At 37.5% G+C, this 20005-nt stretch overlaps 1 protein-coding gene across 2 annotated transcripts; it reads right to left on the bottom strand.

The window, feature by feature from the left end:
• On the bottom strand, window positions 1–19524 carry LOC126377154 (vesicular integral-membrane protein VIP36). 2 transcript variants are annotated; one of them, XR_007567793.1, is made up of 7 exons: window positions 19320–19524; window positions 19125–19240; window positions 10238–10435; window positions 9478–9640; window positions 7979–8145; window positions 5823–6332; window positions 1–450 (listed from the first exon to the last, which is right to left on the bottom strand). XR_007567793.1 is itself a non-coding variant. In XM_050024843.1 (6 exons), exons 1-6 carry the CDS (start codon window positions 19444–19446, stop codon window positions 6120–6122), a joined length of 984 nt encoding a protein of 327 aa, XP_049880800.1. In that variant the 5' UTR covers window positions 19447–19524; the 3' UTR covers window positions 1562–6119. The 2 variants fall into 2 exon arrangements, 1 of the variants encoding a protein (XP_049880800.1); XM_050024843.1 differs by lacking the exon at window positions 1–450 and having other exon boundaries at window positions 1562–6332.
• Window positions 19525–20005: the final 481 nt, after the last annotated feature.

Below are 20005 nucleotides of genomic sequence, written 5' to 3' on the forward strand. Positions count from 1 at the left end.
GTCGAACTTATTATCACGTTTTCTTGATTAAAATTCATAAATAAGCCAAATAGAAAAAAGAAAAAAGATTTTATTTAGTTTTAGATCTGTCATGATGTCTGTGATGTTTGTTTATTATACATAAGAATTTCAAAATTTATCTTATTTTTTTTCCCAAAGGGCAAGGCAAAGGGAACTATGAACATACAGCCATGTCTTGTGTTTTTTTTTCTTGATGATGATTAATGAAATGATGAAACCTAAGCCCCCACCCTCGGAGCAGACTCCTACTCCGAACCCCAAACGAAGTAAGCGGCTTGTTAGCGCAAAGCGAAAATAGATAGGTACACTTTGTTTATTGAATATTCCGATTTAATAATACTATCGGGAATGTTTTCCGACTAATGTGATCATTAACCACAAAACACCACTTCGTATTGATTATTTAGATTATTCAATGAAGAAAGCAACCTTCCCGTTCCCGGTCCCACCAAAAAGTCCGCGGCAACGAGAATATAAATAAATCTGTATGTTGGATGGAAAAACAATTAATTATAAATGACTACTATTTAGGCCGGCAAATGCAACAACTTCTTTTTTGATTTGGTTTTCCCCGAAGGGTAAGGCAAAGGGAACTATGCCCATACAGCCATTTCTTTCATTTTATGTATTGATTTTTTATTATAATATATGTCCTCTTTTAAAACACGGTATTTACCCATTATTTAAAAATGTTTAAATAAGATACGTTATTACAAAAATATTTTTCCAATATTCCTTTTCTCAGATTGTAGAATTTTTAGTTTTTTATTTATATTTATTCTCTTCATACAAAATCTCTTTATAAATTGTCACTGACATTCTATTACACTTGTCAAGTAGTCAAAGCCTTTAGAAAAAAAAAAACTATCACGCACACAAACTAACATTGACACCTCTACACGCTCAGCAAATACACTGTAATCTGCACCACTACAAATGTAGAATTGATCAAAATTGAGGGTCTGAAATATGGTACTTCTCGTATTCGGACCCTAAATTTTTGTTAGTTTGCGAAAATAATACACCAAAATATTACTATTTATCGGTTTTATAACAATATTCCTCTATCCGTTTTCCTGTAGCACTGCATCAACTTTTGTATGGAAAACGAATCACCTTAAATTCCACATTTTACAAGTATCCATGTTCTTATTGGCTATGAATGTCTTGGCTTTCATTTATCATTGACTCACTGAGGAGTTTTCCAGTACGTACATTGATGTTCAATCTACGGTAGTAGTATATCAATGAGTACGTATAATTTTAGTTCTTTCGTAAGAGATGGCGCTCAGATCACTTATGGAAGTTTATTCAAGCAAGCAAGTGTTCCTAATGTGATATGAACGCCAAATCTCCGTATAAAAATGAAACTAACTGGAAAATTGCTCATTGACATCTTAGTACACTATTTCGAATATATAATTACCTAATAATTACCCTACCCTATACTTCTGAACCACTTTAGACCATGTCCATGAAAATTGAAAGCCAAGTCAAGATGTTTCTAACAATTTTCTACTCTCATACACAAAGTGAAATAAATATAAATACCACATAATTTTCGATGCTAAATAACGAACTGAAATACTTTACGAAAACAATATTTCGAAACATAACAACCTCTAGGAAGATATGTCAGTCGCACCTAATACGATACACAGGTCTTGAAAAATATATATTTTTTTAAAATAAAAAATAGATTCATATGACGTAATTTGATAGCTTTATGGAAGAAGTTATTACTGAACAAAAGAGCGCGAGTAAATAAAGCACTAGAAACTTTTTCAACGTCTGTATATCGTTAATTAGAGCAAGATTTGGCAATCTTGTATTTAAAGGCGCTAGTGAAATGCCTTGTATTCATTATGCAACTAAGTTTGAAAATAACACGTAACGGTTTCCGATTAAGGGAGAAATAACGCATTGCGGTAAAAAAAAATGTGCATAGTGAATACAGGGCTAAAAAGAAAAACTTAAAAATAATAGAACACTTAAAGAAGAACATAGCTTATATATAGACCTCACTTCTCACTAGCGCCATCTAGTTTGTTTTCGTTATATTTTAAATCATTAATATAATTATACACAAAGTATGACCTAAATGTTATTATGAATGCGTGAGCAATAAAAATAAATTATAATATCTAATGACTTTACGTATGTAAATGTATAAATAGTGCAGTTATTATAGGGGCAGATATCGATTAAACATCTTTATATGCATATCAATGTTTCCTAAAAAAAAGTAAGACAATAATTTGTTTGTTTTGACATATCTCTTTGTAATGTTGCCTGCATATTGGCCGGAAAAGTTCATAAACTTTTTTAAAGTGTGTATCAATCTTTAGAAAACAACTATCGTTTCACAACGTTAATAGCCTTGTACGGTATATCCATCCCCATAATAACACAAGATAACAACTGAAAAAGATCTTTGACTTTACAGCTAGGAATATAGGTTACATAGGAAAATAAATTATGTATTATGATGCCATCAATAATCAATTGAAGTACGGAAAACAAAGTTTGTTAAATCGACCAGAAATCTAAAAACCTTTGACATATTGGTTATCCTTACTGGGGGGTTAAGAAGGCCACATTGAAACAACTCATCTGAGAAAGCACTTATTTATATATACGCAAATGTTAAATTGTAATATTGCTTTTTAGATGTTTTTTTTTTCAATGAATTTAACGGTGGTGATCCGTACCCCTGCGGGAGAAATCTGTGTGTATACCCCTTAAAACGTAGCATTATTAGAGTGACATATCTCTCGTCTCCTTCGCACTAACCTGTATACCGTTAGTGCGAAAGGGATGTACTATATCTTTGTCCGGCTAAGATTCTAATCCTGGTACGTTTGAATGATCAAAGGAATTGGACGGATTAATGAGGGAGAATGTTATATTGATATAATATTACTTACCTTTCCCCCCACGCGTTCCTTGTTTTACATATAATAGTACTTCGAAAACAGTGTTCTCAAATTTCTAGTCATGATTTAATTATACATACACCATTTCCCGCCACCGAATACAAATTAAAGTTAACAACTTTGCTGTCTGTACACTCATGAGCAATATCATGTACCCACTTTAGAACCCTGTCGCACTATCTTATTTGACATTTAATGAGACTTACGGTTTTATTTGTCAAAAAAGTTAATGTGACATGGTTTCAAAGTGTATACGTATTAGTACTCGTGACCGTACGTACATATCCAATCATATTATCTGGGTTACTATTAAATATTATTGCCGTATAACCAATAATGGTTTCGATTGGTCGAGAATATTATTATTATGACTACAATAAGAGTTGCACCAACCTATGACGTCATTAGTAATAAGTAAATAATATTATTATGAAATGAATTCCAAATTCAAAAAAGAAAATCGTTCGAGCGCGAAAGCTGAGGGAAATATCAATTATAATATCAATTTATTGTTTTTTTTAAAAAAGGAATGTTTTTGAATATGGTCATGAGAGGGTCAAATCAAAACACCTAAAAAAACATCAAAAAGATTAACACAGTTGGTTTTTCCACTATTTATTTGTTTGTAGGTACTAAGCAAGTGTAGTACCAATAAGAAAATAGTCATTTTTTAACCTAGGCACGTATTTTGCGCCTTATATTTGTAGCGAAAGAAAGATACCAATTACGTACCTAGGCTAGGTGTTATTTTTTAATAATCCACGACGGAACAGTAACTGAAATCTTTTGAAGAGAGTATTTTTATAATAGCGAAGACCCATTTTTATAAAACTTCCATTTTATTTAAACTAGCAACACTATTTGTGATAATCCAAATCAAAATGGCCGTTATAGCGGCAGGCGCGTCTGCCATTTTTAAATATTTACATAACATAAGCTCACGACGATATCCCAATTGGGGTAGTCAGGGATACCTATATCCATCGCAAGATGAACTAAGGTACGCTTCACCGAGCTTTCTGTTCCCCAACGTGATAGGTAGTGAGCCGTATCGCCGTCTATGATGGTCGAGACAACTGTGTCAGTGAAAACTGCACTTAAGGTAAATTGCCCCCAGAGCCCCTGCCACCAGGGTTGATGGGGTTGGTAATTCACCTCACAACCCACAGGATAGAAGAAGAGAAGAAGGTAAATTAACAAGTCATTGGTGCAAGTCCGGTACCCAGTACTGTTTGAGAAGCAAGCCGTTGTACCATAGGACCACATTGACTAATACATAAATATATATTTTTTAAATATTTGTGTATAGAAATTGCATAAGCGCCTGCAGCGATGAAGGCCTTTTTGATTTCCCTTATTACATTTAACAATTCCGATTTGTAATTGGCTAATTGAAACCTGTGTTACCATTTGCCACTTGCAAAAAAGAGGATTCAATGACCAGTCTGGCCAAGACCACCAGCAGCGACGAACCAAAACAAAAGAAAAGAAAATATAAAAAAGGTCAAGGTAAGGAAAGAAAGGTCTTCTGATGATGATTAATAAAGTTGTTTCCAACTAGTCAAATCAGTTACTGATTACTAAACGTCAACTCACGAAATTTACTATGAAATTTGTATCAAAATACGATATGTGATTTCATGGAAAAACGTGACAAAATGTCGCACTTGTTATTAAATTTTTTGTTATTAAAATTAATACATAAGTTAAATAGAAAAATAAAATCCGTTCGAATAAGAATGTCCTCCTATTTTGAAGTCGGTAAAAAGAAAAAGGTTTTTGTTACCTTTATATCTGTTTTTATTTGGTAATCAGAATTTCATAATTTACATTTGACGTAGGAAACTATCATATTCTCTATGATGCCTCTTCTGATCAAAATACCTTTCAAATGATATAATGTTTTGTCGCTATTGTGTGGCCTAGACGACCTCCCATACATTTCTAATCATCATCCTTTGCCATTCTTAAATAGATCTTATTTGTAATGCACTTTATGTCTGTTTATTGTCCAACACCAGGTTTATTGTAGCACCAATATCTAAAGGGTATAATTGTCATGTTTGTATGAAAACTTTTTTAAGCTTCGCGTCCACTTGAGTGGGATAGGAGCGAACGGAGTCACATAATTCCTGTTGTATTTGAGTAGCAGTTGAGTTCCATTTACGAGTGCGAATTACTATGAGTTGTCATAGCAACGGGGGCGTGCTTTTGACGTTTTGACGATCTAACAAGAAAAAAGAATGAGAACACAGGCCGGTTTCAGTCACTTTGTTTAAGTTTTTTTTTATTGTAAACCTATATACGCAATAAAATATTTATTCATATAACACCTTACAAATAAAAAATAAACCAGGGATGAATGTGGGTTTAAGTATTTGACAGCCAAGCAAGGTTCAGTCGAATTGTATGATATAATATATATAAACTGCCTATATACGTCCTACTGCTGGGCACAGGCCTCCCCTCAATGAACAGGAGGGGGGGGGGGGGCTTGGTTGTCAAATACTTTTTTTTTGTTTTGGTTTTCACCCAAGGGAACTATGCCCATACAGCCATGTCTTACGTATTTTTTTCTAGATGATTAATGAAATGATGAAAGGTGATGATGATGAAACCTAAGCCCCCACTCTCGGAGTAGACTCCTACTCCGAACCCCAAACGAATTAACTCAAAAGTCCGCATAAACTTTCGAGTTATGAAGCGGCTTCCTGGCACGAAGCGAAAATAGGCAGATACACTTTGTTTATTGAATACTCCGATATAATAACACTCGCGAATGTCTTCCGACTAACTTAATGCGATCATTAACCACAAAACACCACTTCGTATTAATTATTTAGATTACTCAATGAAGAAAGCAACTGTCCCGTTCCCGCCAAAAAGCCCCGCTGTCAAATACTTAAACCCACGTTCATACGTGGTTTATTTTTTATTTGTAAGGTGGTTAATGTATAGCCACTGAAATATCCTTTATCCGCTCAGGTCGGAGAGCTCGTGACTTACAAAGTAGTGTCGCGGGTTCGAATCCCTGGGGTTCTAGAAATCCTGACACTCCGCGCTCCGATTCCACTCAAATGAACGCGCAGTGTTTTCCAGTCTTGGCGAAGCTTTCCGTCGGGGTTAACTGTCAACGTTACGTTTTATGTACAATTACCTTCATCAATACAATCTCTTTCTGGACTGTTCTTGTTTCTTCTGGTACCACATGATGCCAAGAACGACGAGGACGATGATTATGATCGCGACACACATCATCCATAGGAAGGTCTTGACTCCAGACATGGCTGGCTTTTCGTCCTCAATTCTTTCTCTGGGGGCCTCGAAGGACGCAGCTGATGGGATTATGTTCGATCTGTCTTCGTCTTTCACTTGCTGAAATGTTACAGGGAGAATATTAAAGGCTTTATTTTTTAAAGTGTAAAATATAACAGTCTCCGTGGTCTAGTGGTTACAGCGTTAGGCTCACGATCTGGAGGTCCGGGTTCGGTTCCCGATGGGGACATTGTCGAAATCACTTTGTGAGACTGTCCTTTGTTTGGTAAGGATTTTCAGGCTGAATCACCTGTTTGTCCGAAAAAGTAAGATGATTCCGTGCTTCGTACGGCACGTTAAGCCGTTGGTCCCAGCTATTAGCCGTAAAAACACCTCCACCAACCCGCAGTGGAGCAGCGTGCTGGAGTATGCTCCAGCAGTGGGACGTATATAGGCAGTTTATATAAAGTACAGAGTCCTAATTTTGATGGCGCATGTTTTGTCTAATGTGACTACCTACAAACATAACTGCTTTCGTGGTTTAGTGGTTAGAGCGACTGGAGGTCCAGGTTCGATTCCCGATGTGGACATTGTCGAAATCACTTTGTGAGACTGATCTTTGTTTGGCCAGGACATTGCACGCTGAATCACCTGCTTGTTCGAAACAGTAAGATGATTGCATGCTTCGGAAGGTACGTTAAGCCGTTGCTACCGGGCTCCTAGCCCATACATCTGGATAAGCCGCAGTGTAGCAGTGTGGTAGAGTATGCTCCATACCCCCTCCGGTTGATTGAGGGGAGGCCTGTGCCCAGCAGTGGGACGTACATTGGCTGCTTATGTATATTGACCACAAATACGGGTACAGTCATAAGCAATATCATGTACCCACTTAAGAACCCTGTCGCACTATCATATTTGACATTAGTCAAAAAAGTTAATGTGACATGGTTTCAAAGTGTATACATATTAGTACTCGTGACCGTACACATTCGATTGAGTCGAGAAAATAAATAAATAGATAAAGCATAATTACTGTCGTTTCGTCAAAACTAATGTTTCGTTATCAAAAACACTATGCCTAGAATGTCCTTTTACGAGTTATTTGCCAGAATAGAATTTAGTTTAAGTGTTAGTAACAATGGCTTATCAATATGTGCATAATTATGAATCGTTCCGAAGGTTTTGTTAGTACGACAAACAAATACAAAAAGACACAAGAGGCGGCCTTGTTAGTCATGCAGCAATTTCATAGTATAGGAAAATATACGTCCCACTGTTGGGCACAGCTTCCCATCAATAAACCTTGCCTAACAAAGGCGAGTCTCACAAAGTGATTTCGACAATGTCCCCATCGGGAATCGAACCCGGACCTCCAAGATCGTGAGTCCATCGCTCTAACCACTAGACCATGGAGACTGAAACGATAAAGATTTCTTTTAGAACTGAATATTGTATTATTTATAAGAATGTCAACTTTGATGTTTTATTTTATCTTGCTATGTAAATACCTTCTAGTCATTAATTCAACATCTGAAATATTCAGCATATGTATGTACGGTTACGAGCATTAATATGTATACACTTTGGTACCATGTCGCATTAACTTTTTTGACAAATTGAACTGTAAGTCTCACTAAATGTCAAATATGTTAGTGCCACAGAGTCCTAAAGTGGGTACATTATATTGCTCATGACTGTACATACATACACACCGATCACAGTCTCGATTATAATTTGTCTAATTACTTAATTAAAAGATAATTTACCGTGTCGAGCAGATCAAGCTCGAACATCTTGATGGCGATGATGTCGTGGTTGTCGCTGAGGTCGCCGGTGGTGGCCGACGCCCCAAAGAAATACCCCGTCGGCAGCAACACCTTCTCCACTCGCAGGCATTCCTTCCACGCGTTCTTGCCGTCCAGGTCTGTTGACACTGTGGACAATATCGCGGTATTAGTTTTGCCAGGCTAATCTTAAATTCGCTCGCACGCTTGGCAAACCTCTACAAGCCGTCACAAATTCAAACGTTTGGATACAGAGTTTGGCTTGGTTTACGAGCTCAAATGAAGACATTTTAAAGATCCTGGAATACTACCAGGGAAGGCCAATCTTAAATTCGTTCGCACGCTTGGTAAACATTTACAAGCCGTCACAAATTCAAACGTGTGGATACAGTGTTTGTAACACAGTACAGTATTTTAAACTTCCTGGAATGTTACTAGGGAGTATAAGTTTTGGACTCGAGCAGTAGTGTCAACAAAGTAGTCAAGAGTAGGTTAGAAAGCCAAGAAATAAATTCTCATGGTCACCTCGATGTAACCATCATGTCCATCATGTGCATTATCCCGTTTTTCACGGGGTCCGCTTACCTAACCTGAAGATTTGACAGGTCCGGATTTGACAGGTCCGGATTTGACAGGTCCGGCTTTTACAGAAGCGACTGCCTGTCTGACCTTCCAACCCGCGAAGGGAAAACTAGCCCAATACAGTCAGCCAATTGCGGCTGATTTTATCAAATCAAATATACTTTACTGCACATAACATACAAAACAAATTTACACAAATGGATGATAGATATAGTACAATCTGGCGGCCTTATTGCCAAGCAGCAATTATCATTATTATTATTAATAATACTTTATCTATATTGATTCTATTGGTGAAAACTTGCAATAGGCCTATTTTGTTTTATAAGCTGGTGGTTTTCCATATAGTAAATAAAGTTAGAATCTTCTTCTAATATATTCATATGCCAATAAAAGTCGGAAATTGAATGGCGGTATAATTTTCTATATAAATAAATAGCAGTGACACAAAACTGGCGTTTACATGCACCTGGCCGAGTCTTAACCTTCAGCGGGTGAATATCAAAATGTCAAGTTTGGTGGTGAACTTTACACCAAACTTGACATTTAGATATTCACCCCAGCGCTCCCCATTCGTCCGGCCAAATAGTTAATGCCATCTGCAGCAAATCTACAATCACGTCAAAAAAAAAACTTGCACTTGGTTGGAAGAAAACCCTCGACCTCCACGATTTACACCGCCTACAGTCCACAGAAGAAGATCCGAACCGTGGTTATGAGAGCTAGGGAACAGCTAGCGACCGCATAGCGACTGTATCGACGCGAACGCGCGACAAAATCGCTACTGCATCGCTGTAAAAAGTCGCCGCGGGGAAGTGGCCTAGATGAACAAACAGTTATCTACTACCTAAAAGTTACAGTTACAGTTAGTTAGTTACAGTTAAACAGTTATTTTTTACCTATAAGCGTATCATCCTTGTAGACGATGGAGAGATGCGTGTCATGGTTGAAGTTGCGGAACTTGCCCTCGCAGCCGGCGAGCTGCGTGTGAGTGCCGTCGCGGTCGTGGTCATAGTGCAACGACCCGTTGTTTATCATCGCCGATATATAAGGGTGGTGGTGCTGGAATAACACGAAAACGTTACCCGTATAAAAAGGAACCCATATTACCCGTCAAATTTAAAAGAGTTTGGGCCTTAAGCATGATACAGGGTGTTAGTGTCATCGTAACGAAAACTTAGAGGGATGATTCAGACCATGAATCTGAGTTAATATCAAGTGGAAATTTCCGTCGCAAAAGTATAGTTTTGAAAATAATTAAAAAAAAAACTAAAAAAAATCATGAATTTGCAACGGAAAATCCCACTTGATATTAATTCAGAATCATGGTCTGAATCATCCCTCTAAGTTGAAGAACTTTTTTTTTGTGGTCACCCATCCTATGACCGGCCTTTGCGAAAGTCGCTTAACTCCAACAATCGCAGACCGAGCGCGTTTACCGCTGCGCCACCGAGCTCCTCATCATCATCATCAATTTAAGAGCCACGCTCTTGTCGGTGTAGCATTTTCCATTCCAGTCTATCAAAGGCCAATTCCTTGACTTCCCTATAAGACACGACGTTAACCTTTTCTTTAATCTGTTCCATGTAAGCTCTTCTTGGTCTTCCCCTTCCTCTCTTTCCTTCTACCGAGCTCCTCAACTAATTAAATAAAACTCACGTTATGCGCCCCATTATGGTTGCTGTATGTGTCCATTATGATGGCCAAGCCGTGGAAGTAGTCCTTGCTCCCGAACACGGGCCCCGTCTGCATGCGGTCGCGCACGTACCACAGCGCAAACCCATCGCCGAATAGCTCCTTGCCTTTGCCGTGCACCTTAAACTGCACTTGCAACTCCCAGTTGCGCGTGTAACATGGCTGCGGACAAAAAAAAACTAAGTATCACGTATCGGCGATACGGCTCACCACCTTGGTCACACCCCGGACACTTCATACAAACAACCTCGTCTTACACAGACACTACACATTGACATAATCGTACACGCGCATCTGTGTGTGTGACGTCTGACACCATATGATTCAAGTTATTCAAGCCCTGAGCTGATTTATTTTTTGTTTAATTTATAACATAACCTATTTCAACTCACTAGACGACATTGTAAACTAATACGTGGATAATGTGGTTGATTGTACATGTACTTATGTGAAAAAATCATACACCTATTGTTAATATATCATGTATAATTGTTTATTATCCCATGAAAATAAATAAATAAATAAGTCTAAACTATGTTCGGGGGGGGGGGGGAGGCGCAGGGGAGGTAAACCTAGCTCGCTTTCGGAGAGTTGCCGTTCTATACGTAGTAATATTCTGGCCTAGTATAATTCCTTTTTCTATGTCTTGGTCTAACAGAAAGCTCGGTGATGTGTGGGTACTTATTTCATCTTGCGATGGATGTGCTATAAGGTGCAAAAGTCCATTCGATTCCTTTCAAAGTAATAAATTACCTAACTGGTTGCACTTAAGACCTAATAGTGAAGCCAACCCAACTGTGTTAGTGAAAACGGCACTTAAGCGTTATTACTCTTTGGTGCAAGTCCGGTATCGGGATTCAATCAAGCTGGACATTTAACTACGTGATAAGTTGGTCTAACGGAATACTCGGTCAGGTTTGGGTTTACCTGAACGGTGATAACCAGCCGAGGCCATAAAAGTCGCCGTTAGGAATCGAACCCGGGACATTCTCTTCTTCTATCGTGTGGGTTGTGAGGTGGAGTACCAACCTTATCAACACTGGTGTCAGGGTTACGATTGAGCCGCCAAAGGCCCCTGACATGGCTCATGTAACGACTATTTACTTACATCAGTAAGTAGTAACCGGGACCAACGGCTTGACGTGCCTTCCGAAGCACGGATCATCTCACTTTCGGACAATCAGGTGTTGAGCCTGTAATGTCCTAACCAAACTAGGGACCATAAAGTAATTTTTGTGATAGGTCTCCACTGGGAATCGAATCCAGGACCCGGGACACTGATGACAAATACTCTTCACTGCTAAGCCTCAGAGGTCACGTACGACCAAGTGTGTCATTTATTCAAGACCATTGTCATTCAATTTTGTATGCAGATGAAAACAATTTTCCAATTGACTCTGATATCACAAAGTATAAACTACCTTATGTAAAAGAGACTTCCATCTAAAATTGCACAGCTTGGTTTATTCTGACTTCTTACTTATAAGATTAATGGATTATCACCTTTATTACAGATTGTTTTAAGGTAACATTTCCATTCAACAGCAATGTCACCTTGACCCAGCTCGTTTGACCGTAATAAGCCTTGCCGAATCTAGGGCGGTAGATGTTACAGTTTAGTAATTTGCAACCGAAACTTGTATGTGATAAGGTCTTTATTACTGGAGCTGTCGCGCCTATTACGGACCTAAATTAGCCTATAATAGAAAATGTCTCTCGCCGATTATACTTGTGAAGTAAGAAAAGGTAAGAAGTACCTATTATTTTATTCGTTAGTCGCAAGGTCATTGAAGAGTTTGATATCGGCAGCTCAACAACCCTGACACTAGGGTTGCTGAGGTTGGTAATGCACCTCACAACCTACATGATAGAAGAGAAGAAGTTCATTCTAGTTTCTTTTACGCTATCCCACCCATTAGGCACCTATCTACAACACATATTTCACACCAAACTACTGTTTTACCACTTGTTAAAACATCGTAAAAATGTTAATGTTTTTAAAATGTAACAAAGTATAATTTATACATGGAGTTGTGTGTTATGTTAAATATGTTCTGTTCAAGTATCAGACATTCCCGCTTCCTACCCTTTCCTATCACCCGGCGGCGCTCATTCATTCATCGAACACGCTCACTCAAATTTCCGAATCATTCATTCTCTTCTTACTTCAACAACCGTGCGTGAGAGTGCCGGCCGACCAAACAAAATACAATTATCATCATAAAAGTGCACGCAGCCATCTGAATCATCATCTCCGAGGGCCCTCGTCGAGCAACGGTGTCCCCGGGGATATAAATCTCCGTTTTGCAGCGCATCTGTAAGTTTTTCCCACCTTCCCTCTGTTACTTGTCTGTAGGATATTTTTGCATAAGCGCCCTTTTCGCTCAAGCAACCAACGCGACCTATGTTTACGTACACCACTGGAGCTATCGAAGCTATCTTTACCACAACACAAACATTTTTGGGCCTTACGAGCCGAATTTTCATATTTGCACCGCAAATTGGTTGTTTGAGAAAAAGTTTTGGCGTCCATATTTGTTCGCAAAAGCCATCAACTTTCTAATAAAAAACAAGTGATATTTCACGTAGGGAACATAAATATTATCATATCACAACATATTTTACACTTTTCAACATATTTACATCATATTTAATTAATTAGTTTCATCCATTTGGGGTAGTAAGAGAAAGATTCATTCATATTTTTTCTTCTTCTACCGGTTGAAACTTGTCGGTTCGGCGCGAGCGCGGTCGTTGGGAGCCGATTCTCATAACGTTTTTGTACAATCGTATAATACGGTTTTCTAACCTACGTTTTGTACCATATCAAGCGTTGTTTTATGTGTAACATGCGACACTAAAACAGTTCATCAAATTCATTTTTTTTTTGGGCGTACCATACGGCGCTTAAAATTACATCATTTTGTTTTGTTGTGAGAATCACTTGGTGCAACATCAGCACATTAACGTATTTTTGTTTGAGTGTAGCATATCGCACTCAACGAATATCGTTATTTTTGTATCACATTCACATCAGTTAATTTTCAGTGTAGCATATCGCACTTGAAAAATATCATTTCATAATTGGCGTATGATTTCAGTGTAGCATATCGCACTCGAAACATAGCGTTTTTCATTAAACATAAATAATTATCTTTTGTGTAGCATATCGCACAATAAGTTAATTTGCATCACATCTATCATTTTATTTCATTTTAGTGTTCGTACCATATGACGACACTTTTGTCATAAAAAATTAACGGTCCTTCGAATTTAATATTAAACAAAAAAAATTGTATCGTACGTAAACAGTTATCAGAATAGCACTCATCATAACATTCAATCATTCGGATAATATTCGTTCTATGGTAGAAAAATATTACCATTCAATGAGTGAATAATTAATGTCATTCATTCGAATTCTTCATAACATTCATTCCATTAGCTGTCAATTTGCATTTTCGTATCGTATTGCATTTTGTAGAAGATTATCGTTTATTTTTCACAATTTTCTATTGTTTTCGGGATAATAACATTATCAATCGATAGATCATCATATGTTTTATGTTTTTTAGCCTTCTTTACAGCCTGAATTAAGCACAAAGTTAACATTATCTCGGAAGTGTTGGTTATAACATCAAATCAGTTTCTTGTTGTTTTTCTCAACTTTACTGATTAATTTCGTTCAAAATGAGTGAATCGTTGCTGTCCCACTATAGATCAAAGCGAAATATAGCTTTCAAACGCCTAGAAGATGGTGTCAAGTGCGCAAGAAGTTGTGAGAAGGATGTCGCGATTTTGCCTCGTTTTGTAACATGGTGTTCACGCTTAGAGTCTATCATGGACTCCTTTAATGATGCGCATGTCAGTCTCATGAGTGAATTAGACAAGTCTCAAGCTACAAGTGACATGATAAGTGAAGAAGCGATATACCAAGAGAAAGCTGATGACATGTTCTTCGAAATTCTTGAGATTAAGCGTAATTTATTGCCTGCGGAAAAACCAAAGCCACAACAAGATGCACCTCCACCTAGCAAATCACATAGCAAATTGCCCACTATTAAGTTGCCAACATTTTCAGGTCAATTTAAAGACTTTCCGGGTTACATTGACTTATTCAATACCCTTGTTCACCGCCGTACAGATTTGTCTAATGTGGAAAAATTCCAGTATTTACAAACATCACTGTCGGGTGAACCAATTAACATCATCAGGCCATATCCTATTTCGGAAGCCAATTATCTGAGTGCTTATGAGGCTTTAAAAAACAGATACAATAACAAACGATACCTTGCTTTTGTATGTTGGGAACAGATCACCAATTCAAAGCCGGTTCCTTCAGGCTCAGCTCATCTTCTGAGGAATTTGTTGGATACATTCAACGAGAATCTTTCAATGCTCAAAAGCTTAGGGCTCCCTACAACCGATTGGGACTTTGTTCTGTTTCATTCTTTGTTGACAAGATTAGATCCGAAGTCACGTGAGGCATTCGAATTGTCTACGAAGGGTAGTGATTTTCCTTCCTATTCTGAATTACAAAAATTCTTAGAAGATAGGTGCTCCGCTCTGGAACGCTCTACCTTGTCAACGGGTAATGTCACATCCAATAAAAATCAAGCACAGCCCAAGCAGAACCAGTCAAGAACGGCACCAACCATGTTGCTAGCACAAGCATCTGGCACAGGTTGTATTTTGTGCTCTAAATATCATCCTCTTTTCATGTGTTCAAGCTTTTTATCAAAGTCTCCTCAGGAACGTTCCAAACTTGTCAGACAAAATAAACTTTGTTTAAATTGTCTCCGTTCAAATCACTCTGCTGATCAATGTTTCTCATCACATACTTGCAAATATTGTAATAAAAAACATAACAGTTTATTGCATTTTCCAACCAACAAAAATCAACAATCTAATTCATCAAACAAAAGTCAACAATCTAAGTCATCAGTTAATAATAATCAAACTTCATCATCATCAAACAATCAGACCGCTTCAGTGTCTGATGAGAGTGCGATCACACCTGTTACCTCTCTCTCCAATGTTTCTGGCGGTATGTCCGGGTCTTCATTTGTGATGCTGGCTACGGCAGAGGTGGAAGTTAGGGATGGTAGGGGTTGTTATCAGAAGGTCCGCGCATTGTTGGACCCAGGTAGTCAGAGCCACATCATAACAAACGCTTGTGTCAACCGTTTAGGCCTGACTCGTTATAAATCAAACACACCCATGTCCGGTATAGGTGGAATACCTACAAAATCATTTAACAAAGTTTTCATGGAGATCCGTCCAGTAGGTAAAACGGAGCCGTTGTTTTCCACTGAGGCTGTGACTCTTAACAAGATTTGTGGCGACATGCCTACTCATCCTATTATCAAGGATCATTTCAAACATATATCAAACATAAAGCTCGCAGATGAGCATTTTCACACTTCGCGTCCCGTTGATATTCTCATCGGTGGCGAGATCTTTCCGCACATCTTATTGCCGGGCAAGATAGACGGCGGAGATCAGACAGCATCAGCCATCAATACCGTGTTTGGATACGTCCTCATGGGTAAAACATTATCATCAACATCATCTCCCGTACCATTATCAATCAATCATTTATCAATGGATGCAAAGTTAGACGATGCAGTCCAAAAGTTTTGGGAGATTGACACTATACCATCATCATCAGAAAAATCAAGTCTCTCTCCAGACGACGTGCGCTGTGAGGAGATTTATCAATCAACACATGAGCGTGACGCACACGGGCGATACATCGTTCGGCTTCCGTTTCGTGACCAAGAGCCAACTTTTGAGGGTTCATATGATATAGCCCTTCGTCAATTCAAGCAGCTTGAAAAGCCTTTGCTTCGTAATCCATCATTTCATCAAGAATATCAGAAGCATGTCATGGAGTATCTGTCACAACGCTTGAAATTGTCAAAACCCATTAGTACTGTTAAACCTGACCAGCTCGTTATTATCAAAGACGAATTGGCGCATCCTTTGCGATGGCGCTTCGGTCGCATCATTGCTCTGTACACTGGTCGTGATGGTATAGCCCGCTCCGCCAGTGTCAGGACTACACAGGGTGTCATTACACGGCCTCTTGTGAAGCTTTGTCCTATCCCAGATGGATATGACTAAACATTCTCTGTTAACTTGGCAATATTTTGACATTCTATTATTTTATCATAATTATGTATATTTTCAATGTTAACATTTCTTTTCAAAAAATCACACTTATCATAATGTATCATAATTGCATATTTATCATTTCTATCACACATCATATCAGTTTACATTCAGTCACACAGAACTCATCATATCATAGTCTATCAAATTTACTCTGTTGGTGGCTGGAGTGAACAAATGTGAAGATTTTGATTGCCTTTCTGGCTCAAAATTTCGCCAGCGGGGGGGGAAAATGTTCAAGTATCAGACATTCCCGCTTCCTACCCTTTCCTATCACCCGGCGGCGCTCATTCATTCATCGAACACGCTCACTCAAATTTCCGAATCATTCATTCTCTTCTTACTTCAACAACCGTGCGTGAGAGTGCCGGCCGACCAAACAAAATACAATTATCATCATAAAAGTGCACGCAGCCATCTGAATCATCATCTCCGAGGGCCCTCGTCGAGCAACGGTGTCCCCGGGGATATAAATCTCCGTTTTGCAGCGCATCTGTAAGTTTTTCCCACCTTCCCTCTGTTACTTGTCTGTAGGATATTTTTGCATAAGCGCCCTTTTCGCTCAAGCAACCAACGCGACCTATGTTTACGTACACCACTGGAGCTATCGAAGCTATCTTTACCACAACACAAACAGTTCTGTGTGACATAAATAGGTGAAATATTAATAAAGAAGGTAATAAAACCTGTATGCAGATACTTAATTTAGTAGTCAAATTTGTATTTCTATATTGTTCTGGAAGCTTCTATATGTTTGCCTTTTTTATTTTAGGTAATTGGTAAGGTTGCTTGTTCCTTTCTGTATCTGTTGTCCTTATTTCTGTATCTTGTGTATATTGTGCCCAATAAAGTATTTTATCTATCTACCTAGTTAAATGTAAAAAAAGGGATGAAAGGCATATAACAAAAGCTAAAAAAATAAGCTAAATTCTAGGCTAAAACTGACACCACAAGCCCATTAGTAACGTCCAGTACAATATATAATAAGCTCTCAAAGTACTTAAAAGATGAAACAAAAACTAATTTATTTATAAAAAATCTAAAAACAAAGCTAATTAAAAAGAGCTATTATACTGTAGACGAATATTTAAATGATAAGTTTTAATTTTAATACACACTTCCTCTCTTCCCTTCAACGTTGCTGTGCCCTACAGGGTCCATGTTTTAATTCCTATGCCTACGTAACACCCCATTGTACTACTTGGAATGCAATAAATAATTGAGTATTGATAGTTATGAGTATCAATGTGGATGGATATATGGGTAGGGGACGAGCCAAGATAGTGTGGATGGATTGTGTAAACAAGGATATATGTGTATCGAACCTGGACGTCCAGACTGTGAGCCCAATGCTCTAACCACTAGACCATGGAGACTGTGGTGAGTGTGTATGTTATTAAGAGATATTACAAGAATGAATTCACAAGTTTTTTTTTTTTTTTTTTTTTTTTTATTTTTCATAACCATTCAGATCAGACTCAATAAAACAAAATATTTTCTTATCAATACATATGTGCATTGTAGGTAATTTAGTGTATGCCTTTACTTGAAGTTATGTAACAATATTTTGTTTGATGTTTTATGTTATTGTTATGCATCTTAAATATAATCAAAGAAAGAAAAAACATATACAGGGTGTTAGTGACATCGTAACGAATACTCAGAGGGATGATTCAGACCATGATTCTGAGTTAATATCAAGTGGAATTTTCCATCGCAAAATTCATGTTATTTTTTTTAGTTTTTTTAAATTATTTTCAATTCTATACTTTTGCGATGGAAAGTTCCACTTGATATCAACTCAGAATCATGGCCTGAATCACCCCTCAAAGTTTTCGTTACGATGTCACTTACACCCCATACAAGTACATACAGTAGCCATACAAGTAGGTATGGGTGTTAGTGACACTGTAACGAATACTGAAGGGGATGATTCAGACCATGATTCTGAGTCGATATCAAGTGGAATTTCCTGTCCGAGAAGTCATGAAAATTTTAGAGCTTATTTAAATTATTTTCCGTTCCATACTTTTGCGACGGAAAATTCCATTTCATATCAACTAAGAATCATGGCCTGAATCATCCCTCGAAGTTTTCGTTACGATGTCACTAACACCCTGTATATCCATATTGGACACCACATTAACAAACAAACCAAACACTACTTTTGAATTAGTATGTTTGTGATATTTTGACTATAAAATGTAGGTATATAATTGGCACCAATTTATCAACACTGACAATGTCAATATGACATTGTATATGAAATCAATACTATGTGATAATGTTATTTATATTATTATTCAGTGTAACTTATCAACAAAGACAATGATTCACATGAAACAAAGGTGGTGACTAAATAATCGGCTTGATATAATGCATACACATTATTTTATGAAAATTTTAGCTTCCTTATATCTCATGTATCCTAATACCAATGACTATGGGCAAGAGTAACAGTTTATATTCATGGAAAAATGGTGGATTTATCATCGAAAAATCACTGTTCTTATAGTACTGTACACTAATTAATTCTTCATATCACCCATGGAAAATTCATTGTGCACTGTATATTAAATCGATTTTACTGTGTTTGTCATGCCGAAACACAACGTGTCTTTATTGGCTCCTTATCGCGAAATGGCTATAAAGTTCCTGATAGCTAGAGGCAACTTACCACAGAGTTCCAAAGAGCACCAGACTTCGACTGCAAATCAGGAGTCAACCGAACATAATTTGACGTTACTATTGTGCTACCTAAGAAGTCCCAGTAAGGCACCGACATTCCACTCCCTAAAACGTAAAAAAATAATGTAATATTCGAGAAAATTCAATAAAATCACAACCAAACTTGCGAACAGAGGTCACTCACCCTGATACGGTTTTGTGAGAGAATGTTCCCTCCGAACGTAATCCCTTGTGTTCCATTCTGCGAAGATTGGAGTAAAGAATATGAAGAACGAGAGCAGAGAGGTCCATTTAAAATTATCGCGAGGCATTTTCGTAATTTCGCAGACGATATACGTGACAAGACAAACGCCAAATCATGGCAGCCGCTACTAGGGTTGTCACACCAACATTCTGTTTTTCAATACCCTATTTTATTTATTTATTTATCTAAGCCTTGAAATTAAAGTAACTTTTTAGTAAAATATTTATGTTAAATAAGAAATTGTTATAGTCATTAACAAATTATGAGAAATAATACATTAAGGGACTTTCCAGGCCACGTTCCCTAAAAACAATATAGATGGCGTTGTTCAATTTTAACGTAATAATTACCTATTTTCTAAATGATCGGGTACATAATTATTAAAAATATAATAGAATGGCATATGCATAATATATAAAAATAATTGTTATCAAGCAACAATTATTTTTATATATGCCTATTTGGATTAGATATGGTATAGAATTATGATGTTAACTATATTGCTTTTCTTTATTTTGTACAGAATAATAATAGGTGGAAGATGTATTGTGCTTGGCTGTAATAATATGGGTCATCATTGGTGCTAATTCCTGTAAATACCATCTAATTTTATTTTAAGTTATATC

This window comes from Pectinophora gossypiella, chromosome 22, assembly GCF_024362695.1.
Source record: "Pectinophora gossypiella chromosome 22, ilPecGoss1.1, whole genome shotgun sequence".
Classification (NCBI taxonomy): domain Eukaryota; kingdom Metazoa; phylum Arthropoda; class Insecta; order Lepidoptera; family Gelechiidae; genus Pectinophora; species Pectinophora gossypiella.

What these genes read in the sequence shown, in the direction of transcription:
- LOC126377154 (XM_050024843.1), bottom strand. Translation starts at nt 19,446, where the DNA reads ATGCCTCGCGATAATTTTAAATGGACCTCTCTGCTCTCGTTCTTCATA. An exon ending in GTGCTCTTTGGAACTCTGTG is followed by an intron (nt 10,436 to 19,124) that starts GTAAGTTGCCTC and finishes TTTTGTCCGCAG; the next exon opens with CCATGTTACACGCGCAACTG. An exon ending in AGCTTGATCTGCTCGACACG is followed by an intron (nt 6,333 to 7,978) that starts GTAAATTATCTT and finishes GTAACATTTCAG; the next exon opens with CAAGTGAAAGACGAAGACAG.